The sequence below is a fragment of the Onychostruthus taczanowskii genome, unplaced genomic scaffold (assembly GCF_017590055.1).
Source record: "Onychostruthus taczanowskii isolate IOZ18803 unplaced genomic scaffold, ASM1759005v1 scaffold9, whole genome shotgun sequence".
Classification (NCBI taxonomy): Eukaryota; Metazoa; Chordata; class Aves; order Passeriformes; family Passeridae; genus Onychostruthus; species Onychostruthus taczanowskii.
Genome location: NW_024506993.1, coordinates 17,184,270 through 17,210,599, shown reverse-complemented (window position 1 = coordinate 17,210,599; position 26,330 = coordinate 17,184,270). Strand labels below are relative to the sequence as shown.

Sequence of the window (26,330 nt, the reverse complement as noted above, 5' to 3'; positions counted from 1 at the left end):
CAGTGAAAAAGGTCTTCCTCAAAAGCACAGTAAGAAATGTGCTGTTTGTGTAATTAGAGTAACTGGCAGCATCTTGAATAATTAGAGCTTTACAGAACTTATGCACTGAGAAATCAACATAATTTACAATTTTCCTACTCTCACTTCCCATTCCTCTTCCCTCTGGTATTCAGACCTCTCTTCACCAGAAGAGCAGCTGAAGAAAAGAACATGAGCTGTGTCCTGGTGAGGGTTAACAGGAGGAGCAGAGAAAGGTAAAATACAGGTGTAATAAACCAACCAAAGCAGCCCAACTTCATCACACAACATACAAAATCCCCACTCATTTGGAATATCTATGATTGCTGTCAGCTCAAACTGCTATTTTATTCAATTTTTCCTGTACCACCTCCTGAATTTATTTTTATTTATTTATTAGATACAGCGCTGTAAGTGCTCCCTACAAGGTCATGTTATACTAACAATTATCTGGCAGCTACACAGCTCAGAACTTTTTTTTTTTAAATACCACCAAGATTCCCCTGTTTCCGTTCTCATATCAGTGTTTATAACCAAGAGACAAAGATCTGCATTGTTACATCAGGCAAGGCTGTGAAAAACCTGCTCTGGTGGGAAGTGTTGCTGCCCACGGCGGGGGGCTGGACTGCGTGGCCTGTGAAGTTCCCTTCCAACCCACGCCACTCTGGGATTCCACAAACAGTAAACTACGGACACTTTTTACAAAATCATCCCTTACCGTTCCTTCCGAGCTCCTTGTTAAAAGCACTTGCTTCACAGTAGCTTCTCCCCTGTGAAATGGGAACTGTCTTCATGTCGCCTGCCCTGCAGGTGTCGGTGCTGCTCAGCAGCGCCATGGTGATCACGTGGATCAGCTCCTTGACAATTGTCCTTGTGCAGTGGGGGCCGCTGACCAGCCCGTTGGAAGGGAAAAAGAAAGGTTTTAAGTGACGAGCAAGTTCATTCCAGTCAGAGACACAGTCCTGGTCATCCTTACAGCCATAAATTAGTTCCCCGTTCTGCAACAAGGAGAAAAAGAAGTTTTTAGGCACATCAGGAAGTCGAGTTATTCATACTGAGCTATTCAGAGCATCTGGTCTAATATTTTAAGCATAGAAAAGTGTTATTACCTTAACAATCTGCATACAGACACCCAACATTCCCAATCTCTTAAAGATTTGTCCTCTTAAGTCTAATCAGAACCTGCAGGTAACAACCTCTGAGTGAAAACCAAAACCACTGTATAAATCTAGTGCTACTTTCCCAACTTAATGGCCTGTAAGGAATCAGAACAATACAGGTGAGTGGAAAATGGCACATTTTCCTATCACTTCTTTCTGAATAATGTCAGCAGTGAAAAAGCACCATTTGAAACACCCTTTCTTACCAACCCAGACTGGCAAAGGGAAGGCTGGGAAAAAGAGGGCAGCTCATAGAAGTTTAAGTAATTCAAATAGTTGACTGAATATTGGAAATAAATTGAAATAATCTTGTTTCCTAGAATTTATCTGAAAATCTCCACAAATCATCAGTTACTGCTTCATATTTTTCCTACATGAGTGTCATGGAATGCCACTTTTTCCTTCCTCAGTGAGGCCTGCTGTGCCCTGGGCCTGCATCAATGCTCTAACAGAAATCTAAAACTTGGTGTACTTGCAGCAATATGCCACGTTCTCCATTTTCTTAGAATAATGTCAGCAGTGAAAAAGCACCATTTGAAACACCCTTTCTTACCAACCCAGACTGGCAAAGGGAAGGCTGGGAAAAAGAGGGCAGCTCATAGATAAGTAATTCAAATAGTTGACTGAATATTGGAAATAAATTGAAATAATCTTGTTTCCTAGAATTTATCTGAAAATCTCCACAAATCATCAGTTACTGCTTCATATTTTTCCTACATGAGTGTCATGGAATGCCACTTTTTCCTTCCTCAGTGAGGCCTGCTGTGCCCTGGGCCTGCATCAATGCTCTAACAGAAATCTAAAACAAAGTACTTGCAGCAATATGCCACATTCTCCATTTTCTTCTTCCTGAAGTGGCACATAAAGTGTTAAAACTTTGGTCACCTCAAGAGTCCTTTTCTATTAATTGCTCCTCAGTGATTCCTTCCCACTAATTCATTCCCCAGGGAATGGTCACAGCCCCAAGGCTGCCAGAGCTTCAGGAGCATTTGGAAAATGCTCTCAGCCACAGGGTGGGAGTGTTGGGGTGCAGGTGCAGGGCCAGGAGCTGGACTTTGACAATCCCCATGGGTCCTTCTAAGTCAGGATATTCTGAGTCTGAGTAATTATTATTTCTCTGTCCTCATCTGAAATCTAAGAACTTCCCCATTTCCTTCTCTTGGTAGGGTCCAGCAGTGATGGTCTGATTAGGTAGGTTTGAAAGAAGAACTTGACTGTTGAGATGCTCAAGTCAAATTGTTTAAAATCCAAGGCAAAAAAAAGCAAGCAGAGATTTAACTTTACCTTAAATATTTTCAAGTTGTTCTGTGCCTCCTGTAATAAGCTCTTCAAAGCAAAGTGCATTCTTTGTTTATTTCTAGGGGAAAAAAAAGTCAAGAATGTTTCATCACAGCCTTTGGATGTTCACACCTGGCATGAGCACATGCACTGAGCACATTACTCACACTGAGGTCATGGCAAAGTGAACTTCAGATCTGAGTACAATAAACAGCTCTTGGGTGAAATGTTATGCTGCAAAAGGCAGCTCTGACTGCTGAGATAGGTGTAAAGGGGGAAATAGCAGATTATATAATCACTGTAAAGGTCCAGACAAGCTAGCATTGATCATCCATAATACCTCAGTGAATGGCAAAGTAATCCAAGCAAGAAATCTGTAATGCAGATTTCTTTTGGGCGGGGGCAGGGGGCAAAAAACCACAGAATGCTTACCCTGAGAAGAGATCCAATGGGCAATATTTACTTGGTCGCTTCCATTTTCCGTTGGCTACCTGTGGAAAATCCAGAGCACTGCTGTTACCCTCTCTACCTGGAATAGCTGATCCCCCATTTTAACTGCCAGGTCTGTGACACTGACATCCTGCCTTCAGAGGCCAGGGTATTTAAACCACTTTGAACATAAAATTCATGACCACCGTGGGTGTTTCCCAGTCATTTTTAACTCAAGTCACTCAAACTGCGTTCACAAGGGAGAAAGTTCCCATTAAATCCCAGGGAGTCACAGCCATGCCATTCCAGAGTCACAGCAGGCACGAGTCCATGAACTCCGTGCCTGTTACGTGCTGTTTGTTCCAAGTCACAGAATGCACTTGGTGAGCTGATCTGGGAAGGAAGTTCCACATCAGAGCTGACCCAATCACAGCGTTCACAGTCCCCAAAGGCTGATATTGTATTTGTTTGCTTCCAGCTTCCCACAGAACTTGTTCCATCTCTCACTAAACAAATTCACACCCAGCAACTCAGCTGTGTATCCTCCTACCAGCTTTAGTCATATCAGAGATTTGAGCAAGTTTCAACAGGAAAGCAAGCCTGGAACAGCAAACAGAGCACAGTACAGCCAAAGGAAAGCTGGGTGACTTAATAATTACCTTTAGATGCTGATGCATACAGTAACGACACACCTTGTGCTTTATCTCCTGTGAAACGTGGCTGGAAAAAGGAATGAAGCCACACTTTGGCTAAAACAAACAAACAAAATAAGATCGTCAATACAAATGTCTCTCTCTATAGAAATATAAAGGCATACAAATGCAAATCTTTCCAGTTAAAGGAAAATTTTTAAAAATTATAAAAAATTCCAGCACTCAAAAGCTGAATTTCTCCCTAATAACGACACACCAAACTGCTGTTTGCCCATATCACCTGGGAATTTCCCACGTTTCAAAAGATGGGGTATTGGGAGAGGGAGCCGTTTCCTCCTGCGGGTCCCAGTGAAAGCAGCGAGCTCTGCCTTCCCCCACTGCGGCACTCCCCGAAAGCTGCAGGGCCAGAGTGCAGTTCAAGAGCACAAAGGAGCCGCTTTGCCCCGCGGCGCTGTCCCCGCACACCTTGATCTCGATGCAGAGGATGGGCCGGTGCTCGGCGAAGCGGAAGGGCTGCAGCCGCGTCAGGTTGGGAAGGCACATCGCGTAACCGCTCAGCGTGTCCATGTCCTTGTCACAGCGACACTCTGCGACAGCAGGGGACAAACAACACCGACAGGGAGATTAGCGCTGGGCTGTTTGCTCGCTCTGGAGCAGCCTCGTTCACCGGGTGGGGCGTGGGAACAAGCGTGGAAGGACAGGACATGCAGTTTATCAGCTTCAGCCAATTATTCATTTGCACAAAGTTGCCCTCCCCATTATCAACGCCTGGTTTCAGTTTCCTCAAAACTGTCCCAAGAGCTGCTGTTCATGGCCAGCTCCCAGCTCATCCCAAGAAAGGTGAAGCCTGAAACAGCAAGGAAATGGATTGGCCAACAACAGGTAAAGTGACTCATTCGTGTACTTATTCAAAGATGTGATCTCCCCTTTGCTTACTATGCACAACCTACCATCCCTCAGCTGAGTCAAAAGGATCTGAAAACTGGCAGGAATATCATAAACTTAAAAGGCATTCTGCACAAAAATCCTTTGAATAACCTCTCTCCACGTGCATCCTTTGGGACACAGAAAGGTCTGTGAGATCGTAGTTCAAAGTTAACAAGAACACACACCCCCAGATTTTCAAGTACCTGTTACTAAACAGACACGCAGAACACACGCTCCTGTTACAGTTTCCACTGTAAGAAAAATGCCCACTCTGAAAAATATATTGCAATAGAAAAAATAAATCTGAGAATCCAAAGCCTCAGGCACCAGCCTGTCATGCCATACTGCTGCACCAGGATGAGCAAGAAGCCTTCTGTCTCCAACAAAATGTTGACAGTTGTTTTCTTTTTCTAAATTTAAGCAAAAGTACATCCTTTACACCTTCACAGCTGAAAGCCACTTGCCAAATCAGAAAGTCACAGAAAGCTGAAGTATTAGAGAAGCTCTTTTGTATGTTACACAGGCTTATGTGAACAATAACATTGAAAAAAAATCCTTGAGGATTAAAAAACATTCCTGCTAAAAATGGACAGTGAGATTTACTGTTGTGAAGCACCTGGACACTTCCCCACAACCACACTGCAACCCCAGCAGCTGTGGACACACAAAGTTTAACTTAGAAAAATAAAACTAAATTCTATCATTCAATTCCACCAGAGTATCATTCGTTTTTTAACTTTTATTAGACACTATCAACTTTTCTCACTGGTTCCTGGCACTGTGGACCTGTGCTCACTGTATGTAAATTGTGTGCTCACTATATGCAAATTAATTCCTTTTTTTTTCCTGGGTGAAAGGCACCAAAGCACTTGACTACAGTACTTTGATTTAACACTGTATTTATCTTCAAGGAGTTTTGCTAAAGCAGGAGTTTCTGGCCATTCTCAGGAACTTTTGGGGGCCAATCTCTTTGCCTATTTTACAGCTATCACATACTACTTGTAATTCCAGAACAGAATCCATTTTTTCCCACAACAAATTTTCAACTTATTGTCTAAATATTAAAAAAAAGTTTCTTTATATTCTGTAATGTGATGCTTTTTTTTTACTTTAGAACAAAGGAAAATGCTTTACACCTTGAGGAAGCCCCTTTCTAATCCCACCCCTGGCACTTACCTGGCCTCTCTGGCTGGATTTTCAAACAGAGCTGTCTTACAAAGTCTAAAGGCAGTTGAATAATTTCCTAATGGGGAAAAAAAAAGAAAACATTTTAATGCAAAAACTAATACCCAGTTTGGGAGTCTTGAAGTGGAACAGCAAAGTTCAGTGGGTTACACAAAGTACACTGAAGTGTGCAGTCAGCAGCTTCTCCCTCTGATTCACTGTCTGCAAACACCTGCAGTCACATGCAACACCTGCTCCTCCATAAAAACCAAGGACTAATTTAAATAAATGCACCACAAAGAGCATTTTCAGTGCAAGTTTAATGTGTGTGAAGGAACCTGCATCACTTTGTCCTTTCCACAAATGAAAAAGTCCCATGTCTCACATCCCACCCTTCCAAGGCAGACTTGTGTAACTCAATTTCCAGGTGAAGCTGTAACTTTTTCACTTATCTGACATTCAGTGAACAAGATCTGGCTGCCCTGAAGAAAAGAGCAAGGGAAAAAGGTGACCTTTGACTGCACAGAAACCTCAACAATTTATATGAACCAGGTTTCTCCCCTTGTTTTGCAGTTAAAAATCTCTCACACATATGCCCCTCTTGCCTTAGGCAGAGCAAAGAAATGACCACACTTTTCATCAGTAGCTTGAAACAGCCAAGCCCCTGAGTACAATCCAGTCACCTCACCAGCACAGAGCAGGCTCCCTGTTTGCATCCAAATGCTTCCTGTGTGCAAACCCTGTTCATTCCTTTCACTGGCACTCAGTGGTCCCCAAACACTTTGGTGTTTACAATGACTAAGCCATTTATTTTAAAAACAAATCATTTACCCCATGGTGAACGTAGTTCTCCCCAAAGAACTGCTTCATCACGTGCTTTCCGAAGTCTACAATGTTTTGCAGATGGTGTAGTATTTCCTCTGGAGTCTGGAAGACAGAAATGCAGTAACTGAACTCCAAAATAACGAAAACAACACTCCAGAACACACACACATCCTGGTCAGTGATTTAACAAATAACTTAATTGCTGAGCTTGGCAGGTCAGTGCACACTGAAGTGAAACAGACACATCAAACCTGCTAAATTTGTTTCCCTGCTGCCACCTCAGGGCCGGGACACACAAAAAATGGTCAGAAAAGATTGTTCTTCTTTGGTTTTAGGAGACAAAGGAGAGAGAAAGTGACAAAGGTGGAACAAAGGGAGACTGTTCAAGACCTACCCTGACCTTTATCCTTAAAACAGCTCAGAGAACTCCATCAGCCCAAAGAGGTGCCCAACAGCTGCAGAGCAGCAGAGGCTTGGAGTGTTACAAATACATCATGGAGATTGGGAAGAGAACAGCTGCAAAGACTCAGCCATATTCCAAACCCTGGCATGAACAGGTACAGAACTTGCCATCTGTCCCAAATCCTACCCCAGCCAGTGAAAACTCTTACTCTAATGTGACATTCTGTAATTTCATAAGGAAAGGTTTTCCATGGGACAAGATGCCAAAAGCTAGAAAGGAAGCTCCATGAGTACTGGAAGCAGGACAAGGACAACTGCACAGTCAGACCTGGATAGACTCCCACTCGTGGAGGAGGGAGCAAAGGAGCTTTACAGCAACATTATCCCATTCCCAGCACTCCAGCACACTCTGCTTCTCTGCAAGGTGCTTTATTGTTACAACAGAGAACCTCAAAGCTACTCTGTCCTTTTTTAATGCACACACACAAAAAACCCTCTTAAAACCTCCCAATAAGATTAAGTGGAGGAAAAGAAAGTGCAACGCTTGGGTACGTGTTAGCAAATCAGAGAGGAAAAACAAGAGCAGGAGAAAAAATATATAAACAGAGCAGAGTAAGAGGAAATAAAATACTAGAGGACAACACCCAGACACTGACATAGCCCACAGAAAGGAGAAAAGACCACATCCAGCACTAATCACAAATGACAAAAACCCTTCTTTAACTTACACAAATCCTGAATGGTGAGAAGGAACATTACACCATCTCATCAGGAACAGAAATCTCAGCTAATTCCCATTTACAGATGGTTCTGACCCAGTTTGCTGATGCACACAGCACGCACAGGTTTGTGTTTGGTTGGGGTTAACATGCATACACAGACTCAGACTGAGAAATAAGCATTTCATTAAAATTTACTGCTGTCACTTTTACTGCATGGAAAGACCCACCAGTTAAAAAGATCAATACAACCATAAAATTATAAATCAAGCTTAAAATGTCTTTTAAGAGCAAGTACATTTGATATATCTAAATGAAACAAAAACAACTACCAGGCTACTTGAGCATCACCTTTTAACATCAAAAACCACTACGATGAAAAGCTTTTGAAGGACCCATCATTACTGCCAGCTCACTCGCCAAAACTCAGATAGGCTTTATACAATAATTTTTTTTTAATTCTTTCATGAAGAAGATCATATAATAAAATAGCAATATGCAATTAAAGCACTCCATGAGGCTGACACTTGACTTTCTCTTCAAGCAATGCAAGCCCTGCAGTTACATTATTGAGTATTTTTCAATCATAACAATAAGGTTACAATGCACAATAATACCCACAACTACTGGATTATCTAATCCCAAATTCATAACTAAACAGATAATTAAATGTACAAAGCAGCATCCAGACTTCTTTACTTTTCCCAAAGCAGAAGGGACTGAGACCTATTTGTTCACATCTGAATTTCAGTGTGTGTTTTACTAGAAAATATTTTGCTTGAACTGCTTCCTTCAGCATTGTTTTCCTTGGATGACCTGTGTTGTCATGCACAGGCACAGAGCACTTCAGAACCTAACTCATTTTGCTTAAATCAGGAATACAGAATATTCCTAAAAAAAATAAAACATTTTCCCTGTCATTCTTGCTATGCACAAGTTCATCTCAACACTGCTTCTCCAGGCTTTGTTTACTGATCTGATAATAAAATATTTATTCTGTTCTGCTCCAAGAAAAAAATGGTCCTTTAAAAAAATCAATCACCAGAATAAGTAAATATATTCAAATTACAAAACGTTCTATTTAGAGGGAATTGTGTATCACAAAGTCCACACACTGCCAATGCAAGGCAAATGCAGAAGTGGAGCAGGCTCTCCTCAAAATGCAGCACTGGAATGTGTATGCCCAGCCTCAGTGCAGTGGTGGGTAACTGAAAAGTCACTTCCTGCCTTCCTCTGTGACTCTCTCATACTTTGTCAATTTGTTATAAACAATTACTGTGCCACAATCTTTTTGAACTTAAAATTTAAAATTTGAAAAACTAAAATGGAAAAGGGGCAGGCATTCAGTGTTCTGTTTTCTTAAATAAACTGCAACAGCCTGACTTTTTACGTAAAGTTGTGGTCTAGTCCTCTCCTGCTTTACTAAACATTGAGATAAGCACTGTTTCCTTTCTTGTGGTGCTCTGGACTCATCACTGCTCTTGTTAACACTAAGCATTATTATCTTGGGCTACTACCAAAGCACAAGATACATTTTTGAAATCCTGCCAATAAAAGCAGCTCAAAAATCTACTTCAATCATACTTTGGTTTTACCAGACCTTTTTTCAAGTTAAGTAGTAGCAGAAAGACCATCACATAACTCATACATATGCTGTGTTCACTAATTTTGTATTCCTCTGCTTTAGCAACTTGTCCCTTGGAAATTTCACATTCATCTTCCTGATTCAAAGCAATAAAACACCCTTTCTAGATGTTTACTTTACGTTCATCCTTGTTTCTTTTTTCCTAAAATTGGGCACACCCACCAGTTCTCAGCAGAGCCCCGATGCTTTTTGTATTCCCCTCATCAGAACAATGTGTCACTGTGCCTCACAAAGCCGTGGTTCAGGGGCTGCTGTAACTCAGCCATTCCCTCTGTCTCTCAGGTAATGCACCCTAAAGACTCGTCTCAAGCTTGCGGAAATGGAAGAATTTGAACCTTGTGCACTCTTTTCTTATTTTTCTCCCTTGGAACACTGTGTTTATGCTCCACCTCCGGTTTTTGATCATTTTTTATCCCTGTTAAAAGAAATCTAAAGTAACTCATTTTGGCTTCTTCTTGAGCAGGAAAACCTTACTGTACCATGGAAGAAACTGGGAGGTTGTGTCCTGCACGTTCTTTTTGTAACAGCTAGGACACTCAATCACTCACTGACAACGGGTATTTGTGAACATTTCATGTGTTTGTTCAGGTTCCATGGCTTTTCAGCTACTGAACAGGTGGCCAACAGCAGACCTCGTCCCTGACACCAATTCTGTGCAGCTCCTGTTCTGTCTCACCTGGCTATTCAGGCAGGAAAACTCCTTTCTTGCTCAGCATCCCTGTGCTCCCACAGGTGGATATGGAACATTTACACTGTGCCACTGAAAGCACTGTCCCCTGACACACAGCAGCCCCACACCGAGCTCGTGCAGCACTCCCACCATCCCAGTTACATAAGACAACCTCAGATTTCCTCCTGTTGCCAAACTCCCTGAAACACAGGCACATTTCAAAACGGCCAATTGTTCTTACTCCTGCCAGCCACAGCTCTTTCACAGGTTTCTTGTTTCTCCTCACACTGGCTATTAGTTTACCCAAGGGCATTCAGCAACAGGACAGGTTTAAATCTTACCTTATTCTGGTTGTGGGGGGACTTCAGAAACCGTAGCACCACACAGCGCTGGAGAAAAATAGGAAAGAATAGGGATTCATTAGCATTTACAAACACCACAATTGTCTGATTCCCCAAAGCACCTCTCTGAGAAATTAAGGGGAAAAAATAAACAGAAAAGCACATTTTAGATGGTTATTTCACTCAACTTAAATCAAATACACCAGCTGAAATCAAACACAGCAATGTCTGCTGCCAGCTGTGCCATCAGTTTAACGAGGCAGCCACTCTGCATTTCCAGTCACCAAGCACAACAGGGAAATGCTCCCTTAGCTTACAGCACTGCTCTGAAAATCTGGGAAAGCTCACATGGAACCCCAAACACCCCCACCCTGGCATTTGTGCACCAAAGCTCCCCAAAAGAGACACAAGGCCCATCTCAATTACAGTATCAGCAGAGCATTACAAATTATTAAGGAGACACTTAACAGTTACCACCAGCAGCTACACAGCTGAACTTAACACTAAACTAAAGCCTGCTGCTTGTAAACTTCTGTGGAGTAAATACATAACACAGGAACAAATACAGCAGGTTTTCAAATATTTTACCTTAAAACCATGGAAAAACTCACTAATTTTTGTAATTTTTACAATTTTTATCAGCTTTGTAACAATTTTAAAAGCTCGAGACTTTACATATTAAAAATCAAAGTCTGACATGGTGTTAAGGAACCTGCAGCCTTAAAAGGCAACACACAGCCCTGCCTCTGGTCTGCCTGAATATCTGATACTAGAGATACTTACTTCCACTGATATAAGTACAGGTGCAATGGGGCTACCAACAACTGGGCACCACAGAAGGTAGAGACAAACAGCTCTTTTCCAGAGTTATCTCTTAGCCAGTCTGTCTCCATTTGGGCCTTCCCAAGACACACCAAAAAGGATTACATCCATTTAAAGCACTACCACACAACTACATTCAGATTTGCTGACAAAGACAAGGCAGACAAAATGTCCCAGTTGCACTTCAGTTTTATGGAATCCAGCTTTTTCCCTTCCAAATTATTTGCCATTAAAAAACTTCACATAGCACGACAGCACCAGATCTATCCCATGTTTCAGAGCTGAAAGCTGTTTCTGCACGTGCTGAGGGAGAGAGCTGCAGATATCTCTAATTACTAACATGGAGAGAAAGAGGAAACAAGCAAAACTAATGACAATGTGCCATCCAAAACAAAAACAAAACTAGGTCCAGGTTCAGACATTGCCACTGAAAGGCAGACAAGGCCCCTTCCACTTCTATAAAGTCTCACGCCACCATAAATCTCAACATTCACCCACATCTGGAAAACCCTCTCCCATAAAAGGATACTTTGCTGTGAATTTGATTTGTCCTGCAAGACGAGTGCTCCAGCAGCGAAGGAGATAGCAGCAGAGTGGTAATTACAGTCACCTGCACTTGACAAGATGCCTGCTGACATTTCCTCTCTCTCATTATGCCCCACACGTGGGTAACAGAGCCCAGGCCTGACGAGCCTGTAGCTCTGCGTGCAGTGTGTTATCCTTGCAGTGTTTCAACCATTTGGGTCTCCTGCTTTAATTATTCATTAGTAAGTGGATCAGTGACAGAGTGATCTGATTGTCACTTCTAATCCATTGAGAAACATGATTCTGTAATCTTTCAAGGCTGGTGTAGATATTTATCTTTTAATCAGTTCCCAGTCATGATTCCAACCAGCACTCTGGAAAACTTGATTTGCTATCACAGGACTCAGGACAGTATTTGTTTATCAGCAAGGCATTTCTGATTTGGCAAAATGACCAAAATTACATATGGCAAAAGGAGAATGTGTTACTGGCCTAAAGATGTCAAAAGAAAACACAGCACTGTTCAAACAGAACTTCACAGATGCACTTAAACCAGCCAGCCCAAACTACATTTTAGTAAGACTATTAGATGATTAGAGAAAATAAAACAAAACCATCACCAAACAAACAAAAACCCACCCCAAAAACAAACCTCAAAAAACCCCTCAAAACACTTCTTTCCCATTTTGAGGCAAGTTTCCAGCTAGATACATCCCTTTGTGCATTTCAATACCAGTTCCACAGCACCAAGGTTAATCCATCAGAAGCCACAGATGCCAACTGCTTCAGAAGTATCACCACCAAAAATATTGGCCCACATTTTTCATGCTATTGCATTTCTGATTCACTCGGCTGATTCTTTACTTGGAAATATTGTGGGTGGTTGTTGCCATGAGGTTTTTTGTCAGTTATCTTAAAATGCCTTCAATTTTTTTATATTTACAGATTGAACACCAAATATGTGCCACACTTATCTGCGTGCACGAGAATGGCCCAAATTCCAAAGGGAATGGATCTCTGAAGAGGCTGTCACTACTCCGTAGCAATTTGAGAATCAGCTCAACTACATCCTAATGCTCCCTACATTTCCTTCTCCACAACCAGTGGAAGGGCTCAAGAGACACCTAGCACCACTTCCATCAAGGCACTGGCACCATCAGAGTATTTAGTTAGCTGGATAACAGTTCCAGAGAGATAAAAAGATGAAAAAGGCAGGCTGCAAGCAGAAGGGGAGAAAAAGAAACAGTGCATGGATGTAGGAAAATGTAACACATAAAACATTAAAAGGCTTCATATCTTTTGATGTAAAATAAGTTGGAAAATAACTAATTCAAAGGAAGAATTCTCTACAATTTTTTTTAATCCCTGCATATGTTCAGTCTCCATTTAGTGACAAAAGACTAAAAATAACCAACGCATCAGAACATCACACACTACTGCTCTTACTCTCAAATAAGGAATTTAAGGACAACTCTCACATGAGAGCAGAGCAGCTTGATGGCAGATAACAACAGTCATACTTGGCCTACAACAACAACCATTTCCAATTGTTATGGAGAACCGAAAACAAACACTAGCGACAAGGATACCAAAACTTGCTCTCTGCAAACATGCACAAGCGCTGGGTCGGAGATGGTGTAACCAGGGGCAGCTCGATCCCAAGCCACAGCGTCTGGAGCCCGCAGTTTGCAGCCTCACCAAGAAAGGCAAACACTTCTTCAGCACCCCATCACCAAACAATCGTTTGGGTTAGAGCACCGCAAAGTTAAGGACTGCAAATAAGGAGAGAAGGAGCTGTGAAAATACTCAAAATCGGTGGCATCACAGACCAGCGGGATGTGTACACACACAGCTCTTGTCCTCGTGTGTCCTGGGTAAAAAGTGTCCTGGGCTTGGTCCCCAAAAGCTTACCTGTAAGAATTTTTATTTTCCAGAGCAGTTACTACAGCTATTATATTAATCTTACTCAATCAAATCCAAAAAATAAAGTAATCCTTGGTAGCTCAGCCAAAATATGACTGGAATCAAGCCAGGTACTTTGGCTTAGGCAGTAGAATTATGAAACCAGGATAAAAGCTTACATTTGTTTCTTTACAGCTTGGTGTTTGATAATGACCTTATTCTATGACCTCACTGTCATAAAATGCAGGCCTCCTGAACTGGAGAGTTTTTAAAAGTTAAACACAACTGGGGCAAATCTATAATCTTGATATTCCCCTTCAGGGAACAACCTCGTTTGCATCATGGAGATTTTTTTCAGGTCTCTTGCTACATTAGTAACAAAAATCTAGATAAGAGTTGGTTGCAGTGAAAGAAATAGGAAAAATTAAAATTAGCTCAACTGCTGGTAAAATTGCTTAGATATCCAAAAAGATGTGTGTTTTCCCTCTGCTTTTACCACCTCTGCTCACCCATGTTTAAAATAAGTTTCTGTACAAAAATACAAAGAATTAGCCTGTCCAAACACAAAGCCTGGGAAACATCAGCCTCTCCTTTTCCAAATAAGCAGGTTCACATCATTTGTTATGACTCTATTATTATTCTAAGCAGCACACATTAACTGCTTTTGTCTGGAGGCAAAGCACTACTCTGACATCTTCCACAACTGGAAAAGATTCTCATCTCCTTGATTCCCAGCTTGGGCTCACATATGCAAGACCGACTGGCAGAGAGCAACTTCTCAAGTCCCAAAAGGAACTCCACCCCCCTTCCCACACCCATCATCTCCCTCACTCCACAACACCTCAGAAATTCTGGTATCTAAAAACTCGCCAGTATTTTTGCAGGCACTATTTGCAATTTTACACGACAAAGTTACCTACCTGTTGCTTAAAAAGGCACACAATACAGAACAGAGTAACTAAACCCATCTTTCTTTAAAGTTGTGCATGTTAAAGTCACAAGTTTCCAGTTATAAACACGGGGAGAAACACTCTCAAAGACTGGTAACAAATCTTCTCTGCAATTCTTACTCTGGTATTTTTTGCAACTAATTTCACACACCACCACCAGCCACTGCCAAAGGAGATGAAGGTACAAAGTCAAATACTTATGGAGAAAATAGTGTCTGTAAAGGCTCTGAATTTCTTTGCAACTGGTTACTTAATTCACTGGTTTGCTGACCCTGAAGAGCTACCAAGAACTTATCAAACACAGCTCCAAGGATGCCAGACCTACCACTGTGATTATTCAGTGCTACCTAATCATTGTGGGTTTACAACAACCTACAGCAATGGCACCTACAGAAAGTACATTCTAATTTTCAGTCCAAGGGAGGGAGACAAACTGAACACAGTGATATGCAAATACTGATTATTTATAATTTGCAGTTATACTGCAAATACTGAACCCCAGTTCCAAGGGTACTCAACATGAACCATGGAATTGTTTAGCTGATATTAAGCTATTCCTGCAGTAGCACACTGCAGCTGCATGAAGTATTTGCCAACCAAAAAAATTATTCTGACTTTTTTTATTCCAAATCTACATCCCACAACCCCTTCAATTCCAATTCTAGTTTTAGGGGTTTGAAGAGAAAACAATGGTTTTCATTCAGAAAATGCAATTTCTGGGAAGGAGAGAAATGGACAAAGAAGTGTTATCTTCACATCTCAGAAAAGACAGTGACAGGGAGAGTTTGTCCTTCTGAGAAATGGTGGAACTCAGTGAAAACATGCCCACCATACTGCCCAGGCACTTCAGCCAACACTTACCTACATGGTACTCAACACAAGACATTTTTCAAGGTCTCCTCATTCAGGGTCAGTGTGCTGTGCAATGTGAAGGGCTATGAGAGATGGAAACAGAGTACCAGAAAATGTTGCAGTTTTTGAATGAATACACTGGTAGTATCATACACAATTGTTTTCCAACTCAGTTTTGTTCTACATAAGGTGGATAAGATCACACAAAACAAAGTGAGGAAAGCTACATTTCCTGCCAGTATGGAGGAAGTTTAGCAATTGCTCACACGTAGTGCAAAGAAGCATTCAGAAATAGGAACAATACCCTTTTATTTAGCACAGGAGTCCTTGAAGAACAATGGTTTTATTTCTTAACATGAATAAAAGATTTCTGGCATGGCATGTGGCTTTATACCATTCAATATGGCAAACCCTTATTTGAAAGCAAACCCCCCGTGACACTTGTTTTCTTTAGCACAGAGCTCACAGCTTGCATCAGACTTCAGGTGTTCATTACAACTTTTTTTTTTCTGCTTGGTTATGATCTTGATTCCCGTGAGAGTCAAGCACTACCTCAGGTTTCACTTTATAGCTAAGCTTCTATAACCTTGCAATGCACAGATGGTACCAATTCCGAGAGAATTTAATGATTGCACTCTGCAAGAGTGAGAAGGAAATGTCTGCCCTTCAGCCAAAGCAGCTAATCAGAGCACCTGAAATGATATCAAGTGATACACCCACTGGTATGAGGTGGAAACACATACCAGAGAGGGAACAGGATGAATAAAACCATTGATGCCTGGCCCCCAGTGTGCATTAGCACTGCCTGGGTAGCACAGCACATGGCCCTGACATCCTTGCTGTGAAACAAGAAAAAATGGTCCTTAACATTTAAAAGCATATCAAATACCTCATCCATCTGCCAAACAGGTGAGTTGTACCAATCAGAACATAAAAACCTTCAAGCAGCTCTAAAGCCCCCTCTATCAGCAACACACACTTCCCAGCATTAAGCTGCCAAGTCATCTGATGTTATGCTGGGGAAACCAGGCATTCCAGGAAATTATTAATGGGGGGAAGGAAATAAAGAGTCAAAACAGTAAGAGGGATTAGAATGAAGTTAAATAATTAAATGGACAGTTAGAACAAGTGAGTCATTCTCAGCATCCAGAACAAGTCAACCAGAAGGCACCTAAGCAAGCCTTGTGCTCATGCAGAAGCCAGTGGCTCTGCTCCTTCCCGAGTAAAAGCAGGTCAGGGAGGGCACTTCAAGGAGGTCAGCACAACTCTTGACACTTTATTCCATGTCACAGACAAATCCACTGAGGCAAAAGGAACAGCCACTGAAAAGCTGGGAGAGAGGAAGAACCAAAAGAGTGACTAAAGTAGGCTCTTAGACTGAGCACTCCTACACAGCTTTGGGTCACCCAAAGCAACCAACCCACGGCCGCTGTCAGCTGAGGGCAGATAGAGAAAAGGCACAGAAACTCCACCACTGCATTACAAGCATTTGTAACACTCACAAAAGAAATATTTTGAGATAACAACTTGATCTCAACTGCAAAAGGAACTCGTTCAAGTTTGAGCCAGCACTGAACCCAACCAGAAAAAAAACAGGATCATTTTTAATCAAGGCTAATGACCTCCTGAGCTTGACTGCAAAACTGGGAGTTGTTTTACATTTTCACTGGATATAGCCTTCAGCATTCTCAAAAGTTCCACCAAAAAAAAAAAAAAAAAAGACCCAAAGTAGAGTTTGAATTTCCAAAGAATATCATCAAAAGACAAGTCTGGTCCAACACTCATTATGAGCAAAAGATAGCCCCTCTGAAATAAGTATTCTGCAGGGAGGAGAGAGGTGTTGCTGCTGCTGCTGCAGTTAAATGATCTTCCAAAGAATATCATCAAAAGACAAGTCTGGTCCAACACTCATTATGAGCAAAAGACAGCCCCTCTGAAATAAGTATTCTGCAGGGAGGAGAGAGGTGTTGCTGCTGCTGCAGTTAAATGATCGCTGTGTATGGGGTTAGCGTTTCACCACAGAGCTTCCCTCTCCCCTCTCCATCCACACACATGCTCTGTTTCCCCATCTGCATCTACAAAACTTAAGGCACCCATATAAGAGTTTTAATTGCTGCCTTTCTGCTCTCTCTCCTCTCTACATTCAGCCCTGCTACCCAGTGCCACCTGCTCTTTCACTTCATGGAAGACACTAAACCACTTTGCATTCAGAGCATCCTTTCCGTGCAGAAGCCTGGGAAACCAGAAAAAAAAGAAAACAAGAAAATTTTAAATTTAACTACTGGTACAATATTTAATTGAAATCCTGATACGGAATTAAAATTCCTTGATGTTGACTCAACCTAACAACTTGGGGGAAGTGTGTGTCAATAAAAAACTTCACAGCTAATTCACAGAACTGGAAGTACTTTCAACTTTTAATTCTTTGTTTACAGTATTATAGTAAAACCTTTGTAGATTGTACCGAAGTAGAGTTAGATCACATTGTCAGTCACATTGTACCTGTTTAGCCAAAGAACTAAACACAAACAAATACAAAACTGTCTTTTTCTTCATCCATAGATGTGTATCTAAAGATCAATTAGCCAAGGTCAATGCAAGGATCCTACAGTTGAATACAGGTGTCGCAAAGGTTCCCACATTCCAACTCAGACTGGTGATTGCCCTCTGTTCGTAAAAACTCCATTGTTGTTTCGAGCAAGACAGGCATCTCTTCCTTTCTTTTCACTGATGACACGCCCTGATTACATACTTGGCTTTTTCAACTGGCTTTCATAGCTGCTTCAGTCAATTTGGGCAGAAGCTCCTCCACTCGTTTGCAATAAGTAAATAAAATGCTAAAAAATCAAAAGCAATGGCAAGTAAGAAAGAACCTTTAGCCATCAAGCTGACTTCCTGTCCTTTTGTCTAAGTAGGCAAAAGGTGTGCAGGTGTGGGGGTTTTGTTAAACTCTGTTTTGTTAGACACTGCTGAGATATGCACACACCCAAAAAAACACCAGTGCTGGAGAATCCAGGTCAAAGAAATGCCCTATGAAATTTAATTTAAAAAAAAAAAAAAAACAACAAAACAAAACAAAACCAGCAAAGAGAAGAGGTAGAAAATTCTACACAATCAGATGCAGAGCTCCTCCCTACATTACATGATTGCTAAATCCATCAGAAGCAGGAATTTGGAATGTAAATACCAGAATCTCATCAAGGAGACAAAAATGTTTAAGTTCCTGTCTTACCATAACTATGCCTCTCCAATTAGTCAAATTAAAATTCAATAAATACAAGTTGCATTTCACTTTTTCTGGTAATATCTTTTGTAAAAGAACCAAGAGACCAGAATGTGGCCATATTTAATCAGAGCAATATTCAGAGAAGGCCATTAAATACTATTATATTTATAACCATGGGAACAGCAAAATTTCCTTAATTGAAGATTCTTTAATACAGGAATCATCAGCCTGTTCTATATTTCCATGAAATCAAGACATTTATAGATATTAATGAAAAGAAAAAAAAATAAGAACACAACTGAACAGAAAACAGAACACAAATGAAGAAAAAATTTTCTTTATAGTCGGGGGTCTGGAATTTTTCAGGAACAACTCAGAAGTTTCGGGGGCATCAGTGCTTACACAAACTTCAATAGTGCAAAACAGATTCAGGAACTCCACACAGAAAAACAACAGAAGAAACAGGCCACACAAGTTTTGTGACTTGTACAAAATGACATCATCAGAAAAAGCACCTTAAGAAGATTCTCTCAACAAGACAGCAAGTAATGATCAGCATCATCCCTTGCTGCCAAACAACACCGGAGGAAAGCTGCAGATAATTAAGTCGTTCCAACCAGAAGCTTTCTACTCTTTCAGCAAGACCCTTCTGTCTAAATACACAACCCTGTCCTCTCTTCAAGTAAGTTTATTGCAACAGAACTGAACTTGTCATTATTCTTACAAACAAAACAACAAACAGCCACAGGAAAGCTCTTTCATAATGCAAAGGCACTATGAGGAACAATTATCTACCCTGATTTGACACAAATCCCCTTCTCCCCAACCAAATCCCTCTCCCCTATGCAGAAAGTGACTTCCTGCACATGCTTTGCAGCCATCACAATGCAGGTGCCAGCAGAAGCAGCTACAGATGCAGTAAAAGCAGAGACTGCTGCTAAAACACCAGATCCCCTTCTCTCCCTGCAACTCTGCTCACTACAGTCCCCTGTGCAGCCACCACAAGGATTGGGAAAGATGCACTAAAGCAGCACTGGATATCCTCCATCTTTACCACAGGTCTTGAAGGCAAAATAAATATCACAGAGAAGAGACATAGTATTTGTTTACTACAGGCACCAGTTTTGAGAATCTTCTGTGAGCTTCATTACCTGGCTTGACTCCCCCTTCCAGACTCCTTAGCTGCTTCCCTTACCTTCTCCATCTCCCCTCCTTTCCCTTTTCCTATTTGTAAGCTCACAGATGCTCTGGAGATGGTTTATGCATTTCCTAATTAAGTCCTGTACCAAAACCCAAAGATATCTGCTGGGGCTGCAAAGATTCCAAGACACAAAGTAGATGAACACTTACAATCCAGGCATCTGAAGCCATAAACCACAACCTTTTGCAACAACACAACAAGGTTGTTCTAGACCATCTCACTGAATAAAAACCAAGCTGGGGGAAAAAGCCTCCTGTTTTCCACTTTCTCATACTCACCCTGAAATACAAGTTTAATATTCAAATGCATTTCAAAATTAGGCTTTTGGTTACCACAATATCCCAATACACAAGAAGTAAAACAGAGGCCAGGAGTAATGTACATACTTCATGTCATAAAGCAGCTACTGCAGACTAGCAGCACACATTTCAACAGCACAAGGAAATCCAAGTTATTATTCATAGAGCTGCTTACACTACTTTCTACAAACATCTACTGAAGCCTTTTGAAATGAAGTGTTAAGTGTCCCATAAGAGCAAACAACTGACTAAAGTGCAGAGCTCCAAAGGAGGATTTCCAGCTCACTTCTGGTCTGTGCTGCAGAAGACACAACAGCTAACCAGGAGATAACTGCTCTGCAGCAGTTCCTCTGAGCCCTCCCCACCGCTCAGGAGAAGGGGGGAAAGCACTTGCTTAGCTCTTTTTTAAATCTGAAGCCAAATTTGAAGCAGAAGGAGCAACTCTCCACTAAAAACTGTGTGAAAAAGAAACCTCCTTTCTAAACTACCTGGATGGCTGTGATGGTGCTCGGCTGGGGGTTTGTGGAGCCGTATCTGTATCTGTCCTGCAGCACAGGTGTCTCACCAGCACTTCAGAGTTACCAGCTGTATTTCACGCTGGAATCATGAGGTAGCAAAGTTGTCTGATCATTCTAGCACTTCAGCAGACTGCAAGACTACACAAAGGCCTTTCGATCACAACTGAGTTTCAATTTGAATTAATTAATTCTCAGCTTCAATAAAAACCAAAAGGAAAAGCTTGACTACCAGAGACATGTGTACCATAGTTCTGTACATCTTCTGGAACTTTAGATTCTCCAGAACTGAAACTTTAAAAATTAATGAAAGCAGAAGTTTGAGTGCTCATCAAGCAAGCACAGAGTTCCAGTGATAACAATGGGAACTGGAAATGTTCAGCAGGCATTCCATCTTTATTCACCGGATCACTGTCTAAATGCTGCCAAACTAATTAAAGTAACTCTGTGAAACCACCACTGTAAGAACAGTCGTGTTGAGTAGCCATGCCGTGCCTCAGGATCCTCGTCCTGCACTGGAGGGACAAGGAACAGAGGTGCACTTGCAGTGATTTCAGCACACAGTGAGACTCCAGTCACTGTTACATCCTGCAGGATTAATAACCAGCAAGAGGAAAAAGCTCAGCAAGCACTGACAGCACTTTCATGGGAACAACAGAGCACGTTCCATAGGATGCCAGCATCCCACTGGCAGACACAGCTTTGTCTGGACGCACTGGGAAAGCGGCTGCGTGTCGCCTGCGTCCAGGGCTTATCAGCTCACTGCCAGCAGAGCTGTTTGCTGGGCATGTGACTTTTCCACGACCAACTTTTTCATTTGGTACTGGACTGGATTAACAATGCCTTACATTCACGTCTTAAAGGGCAACCTACAGGGAATGGAGCAGCCCCAGGAATTAAAGAGAGCCGTAACCACAGGAGAGCAGCCTGTGCAACACGGGCTCACAGCCCTTTCTGTCCATCCCCCAGGCAGCCTCAGGAACGGGAGTGCCCAGGCAGGCTGCCCACCCCAGCCCACACCCCCTGCTCGGGAGACATGACCTTGCACAGGGCTGTTATCAGCGCTCCAAGGAGCGGTGCAGAGAGCAGCAGTGCACACACAACACCCCAGACCTCGTCTCGTGGCAGGCAAAGCAGCTCATGCCCTCTTCTCCAAAAGGAAGAGGATTCACTTTTTTGTTGAAGTTTAAAAAACAAAACTTCTCAGATTTTCCAAAAGCAAGGAAGAGAGGCTTAGACATAGAGAGGTAGAGAGCAGCTTTCTCTCCACATTTCAAAACAGCACTGCACACCAGAACATGGAAACCACAAGCACATGCTCCAATCTGGCCTCTCACTTGTATCTGAGCATCCATTCACGTCTCTCCCACCACCACCAAATCCCTACCCCTCCCTCTGGCACTGATACACAAAAAACATGAACTGGGAAGCTACAGAATGAAGTGAGGACAGTCAACATGTCTTAGCTGCGCTGCTGATCCCTCCACACAAACCTGAGAATAACTCAACACCAGATCACAAGAAGGATGATTAATGGTGCAAGCATATCCTGTTCCTAAGAGACACAAAGTTACAATTAACATCTAAATGGTATTTATAGGCTTCAAGTTTACCAGACTTTGTCATCAGTAGACACAAAGATCCAAAATGTAAGCTTTACTGTTTCAAAGTTTTCTCTAAAGGAAAAATTGTATCTATTTCACTTTCACTCTAACTTTAAAAAAGTTTTAGCATCTTGTTAAAAAGAGAACTGGCACGCTCAGCAGCTATTCTGAATCACTGGCTGACTTCCTCACTTTCCACATCTTTAAAGATAATCACAATTACATCACTAATAATCCATTATTTATCCTGATTCCCGTCATCCAGTGACTGAGAAGTTTCTACACTGCCTTTTCCAAGTTAAATGTGACAGGAAACAAAATTATACATGTTCTTCCACCAAAAATTGCTTTTAAATAGTATTTGATATAAAGAAAAAGAGGGGAAAAAAGCCAGAGCCACAGAAGTGCCCCTCCTAAAGTTTGGAGAGCACCACAAGATTTCTAGCATTTTCTCAGGCTTGGTATTTGTTAATATTTTATATCTAATTCATAGCTATAACACAGAAAACAGACATTAAAATAATCTGGTATTTTCAGTCATTCATTTAGACATAATTTTTAAAAATTATTCTCAAGATTCAACTGTTATTATAGATATTTTTCTACAAAAATCCTACATTTCAACATTCTGGCTTTGCTGAGTTTTGATCTATGAATCATCAAGAACATTCTGTGGCAAATCCATACCAGCTTTTAAACTAAAATACAAATACACCTTAAAAGCACAAACACGGCCACAGGCACCTTTTACAAAAGGAATAAACTTCTTCAATGGATACATATCCCAATATATTAAGTAAACAATGCACATGCAAGGGGGACATGAATATACTGTCAGCATAAACTGACACAGAGTCTGCTTGATTGGATTCAGCTTCGTTTAATCATTACTGCTTCAAGTACTGAATCTATTTTACTGGTATTTTTTAATAAAATACACCTTCATCCCACGTGCCCCCCTCCCACCCAAAAAAACTCCAGATAAACAAAAAGGGGGGGGGGGAAACCCAACAAAACAAAAAACCAGCCCAACAGGTACACGGGGGAGTGGGGATGAAGTGACCGGCGGGGTCAGCTCCCAGCAGCTCCGCGGCAAAGCCAAAAACCTCAATTAGAGTCGGGAGCCCGGCCCAGCACTGCAGCGAGTGCTCAAACTCCTCACTGAGCCAGAGTCGGTGACAAAGGGAAAAACACGCCTTCGCCAGCTCGCTTTCTCCTGTCACATCACCCACAGCCGGGAATGATGAAGGAAAAGGCGAATTTTTAGCACTTTTCCTCACAGCTCCCATCTCCAGGCGGCAGCTGCCCGGCCATCGGTTGCTCTCCCTCCCACCCTCGCTGGCCGTGACGGAGGACCCGGGGAAACGCCCGCTCATCTTGCCCACGGGACGGGCCCGAGCTCCCCGGGACAGAAAACTCCTCCGGGAAAGAAAGCAGCGAGGGCGGGCGCCGGGGCCGAGCGGCCGCTCCCGCCGGGCCGCCCCCCTCACGCGGGCCCGGCTTGCGGCTCCCCCGTACCTGGCAGTGTGAGACGACGAGGCTCTGGTTGCCTTCCCCGTGGTACTTCCATTCATTCTCATCCATCTTCTCCACTTCCATGCCCGGCCCGGGCCGCGCGGAGGGCAGGAGCAACCGCCAGCCCCGCCGCCTCACGCCGCCACCATCGCGGCTGCGCCGCCCGCCCTCAGCCGCGGGAAGTCCCGCCCACCGCGGGCGCCATCTTGGAGCCGGGCAGCGCCGCCGCCGTCGCCATGGCGGGGCCGGGCAGCGCTGCCAGGGCGGCGGGACCCCTCAGGCGCCGCCCGGGCAGAACCGGCGGCGGAAAGGCCTGTTCTACCTCCGGGAACGGCCGGTCAAAGGAGGGAATGGTCCCGCTCTGCTCTACAGTGGTCTCACCTTCAGTCCTGTGTGTAGTTTTGGGCACTACCACTGTAAAACAAGGGACTAAGCTGTTAGAGAGCATCCACAGGCGGCCATAGGGATGCAGACGGACCGGGAGGGAAAGGCTTGTGAGGAGCAGCTGAGGGCACTTGGTTTGTTCAGCCTGGAGAGGAGACCGGGGGCACACCTCATCTTTATCAGGAACCCACCCAGAGCGGGGTCGGGCGCTGAACAGGCTCCCCTGGCTCACAGCCCAGAGCTCACGGAGAGTTTGGACAATGCTGTCAGGCACACGGTGGGATTTTGGGCTGTCCAGGAGCTGGACTCTGAGCCCGATGGGTCCCTTCAGCTCCGTGTGTTCTGCGGTGTGGGGTGCCCCATAACGCGCTCACTGTGTGGAACATGAGCTCGCAGCGGAGGCTCTGCGCATGGTCCAGCACCCAAAACAGGGCAGGTTTTGACCCCTTTGAGATTGCGTTTCACAGAATCACAGAATCAGTTAGGCTGGAAAAGACCTCCAAGATCATCAAGTCCAACTTACAACCAGTGAGCACCTTTAAAGCCGGCACTAAGTGCTACATCCAGTCTTTCCTTAAACGCCTCCAGTCCCTCGCAGTGACTCCACCATCCCCCTGGGCAGCCCCTTCCAATGTCTTTTCAGCTACAGTTTCCAGTTACGCTGGTTTGAGTTTTACAGATGTTTTCTCTTGCAGTCAAGTGTCTGTTTAATTAGCCTTGTGTTCCAATATACCAAGTCATTCAAATACTCAGTGTTAAAATCAGAAAGATGAACGTCTGTGTAACATTCTTTAAAAATGAAACACTAAGCTGTTTTCCCAAGTATGAATATACACATACATGGTTTACAATAAATAGAAAACAATCTAAAGATCCAAACTCCCTATCACAAATACAGGATCAAATTCTAGAACCCTTAATCCAGTAATTTTTATGACTATGAGTTTTGACCAGAAACAGCGAAACTTACCCTTCAATGACCATTTTAAAACAATCCCTAAGGGCTCTCTGAAACTCTCCCTTTTCTTGCCTGCTTCCTCACAAGGCTCTTCATGACAGGGGCCAGGCTGGCACAAAAGGAGGTAATTAACACTCAGAAGCTTTCCTCTGTAAAATGAACATTTGTATAATTTGGATAGTACCCAAACTTGACTCTCTTTTGCAGCTTTTCAAAAGAAAGTCAAAGCAAAGTAAATGGTGCCTTTTTTACAGAAAGAGAAGATGCAACTAGAAGGCTGAAAATAAAACTTGCATAAATCTGCAATGAGTCACTGATGGTTTTTTTAAAATATGTGTGGTGTAACTTAAACACATCATCCAATTTCACTAAACTTAAAAAATGGGTTAAACAAAATATGTGCTAAAATACTAACTGATAATCACTTTTCCTTTTATAGCATACTCTACATGCCTCCATGAAAAAGGAATTCTTGCTCCTTTGACCATTTGATAAAGGTGAAAATAATGACAGTGATTTCTTTAAAGTAGGTTTCTGTCATCTGTGTTTGCAAAGTTTCTCTGTGTGTTACTAGAAATGCATATCTAAAATACAAGAATTACCCATACTATTATGACTTTTAAGAGTGCTATAAAGAAGTTTCATTCAGGACTGTAAGACTGTGGTATTTATGATACTATCATTAAAAATAACTGTACTTCAGGGAAATAGTATTTGAACACTATTTAGACTTACACTGAGAAATACATAGGGAAATAATACCAATGTATTGCCTTGCAATGGCAAAACTAAGAGGTCTCAATTTTAAAAGGAACTCTAGCATGGCACATTCTTTCATAGTCCTGAAAAATGCACACCTACAGAGTTAAAAATAAAGTGGAGGTTTGAGTGCACGGGTAAACAGCACTGAGGACACCAAGTTTTAGCATACTCCTTCTCTCCAGCAAGGCACTTCCCTCCCCTCCTTTTCCTCCAGCATTCCAAGGTGCAGAACTACCACTTGGGCAATTTGAGGCAGTGCTCTGAAAATACACTGATGAAACATAAACCTGGAGGGACAAAAGCCTATTTAACATATGCTATTTCTCCCTGCATTATCAGGTCTTATTACTCATTCCAGGTATTATCTACGATGTGCTTGGACTGAACTATCAGAAGCTTTGGTGCCATTAATGCCATTCAGGTATTGCTTAACTGGAATTCCCCTGTCAGGTGGTGCAACTACAGCTGGTGTGGACATACCTGGATGGGTTTTAATTAGCTGCCTTGAGGTCTGCGAGCACAGAGCTCAGTGACCTGCAAAATCCACTCAGGGATCTCAGCAGATGGCCAGGTGTCCTGTGGTA

At 42.5% G+C, this 26,330-nt stretch overlaps 1 protein-coding gene across 1 annotated transcript in view; it reads right to left on the bottom strand.

Annotated features, from left to right (window-relative positions):
- Positions 1-23,797, bottom strand: part of IPPK (inositol-pentakisphosphate 2-kinase) — a 30,342-nt gene extending 6,545 nt beyond the window's left edge. The window contains exons 1-9 of the mRNA XM_041426089.1: positions 23,646-23,797; positions 10,232-10,279; positions 6,461-6,556; positions 5,642-5,708; positions 4,004-4,125; positions 3,545-3,634; positions 2,889-2,947; positions 2,463-2,535; positions 737-1,016 (exon numbers count right to left, since the gene is read on the bottom strand). Of these exons, the coding sequence (XP_041282023.1) occupies positions 737-1,016; positions 2,463-2,535; positions 2,889-2,947; positions 3,545-3,634; positions 4,004-4,125; positions 5,642-5,708; positions 6,461-6,556; positions 10,232-10,279; positions 23,646-23,726 (916 nt within the window). The 5' untranslated portion in view covers positions 23,727-23,797. The remainder of the gene's footprint in view (positions 1-736; positions 1,017-2,462; positions 2,536-2,888; positions 2,948-3,544; positions 3,635-4,003; positions 4,126-5,641; positions 5,709-6,460; positions 6,557-10,231; positions 10,280-23,645) is intronic.
- Between the last annotated feature and the right edge of the window lie 2,533 nt (positions 23,798-26,330).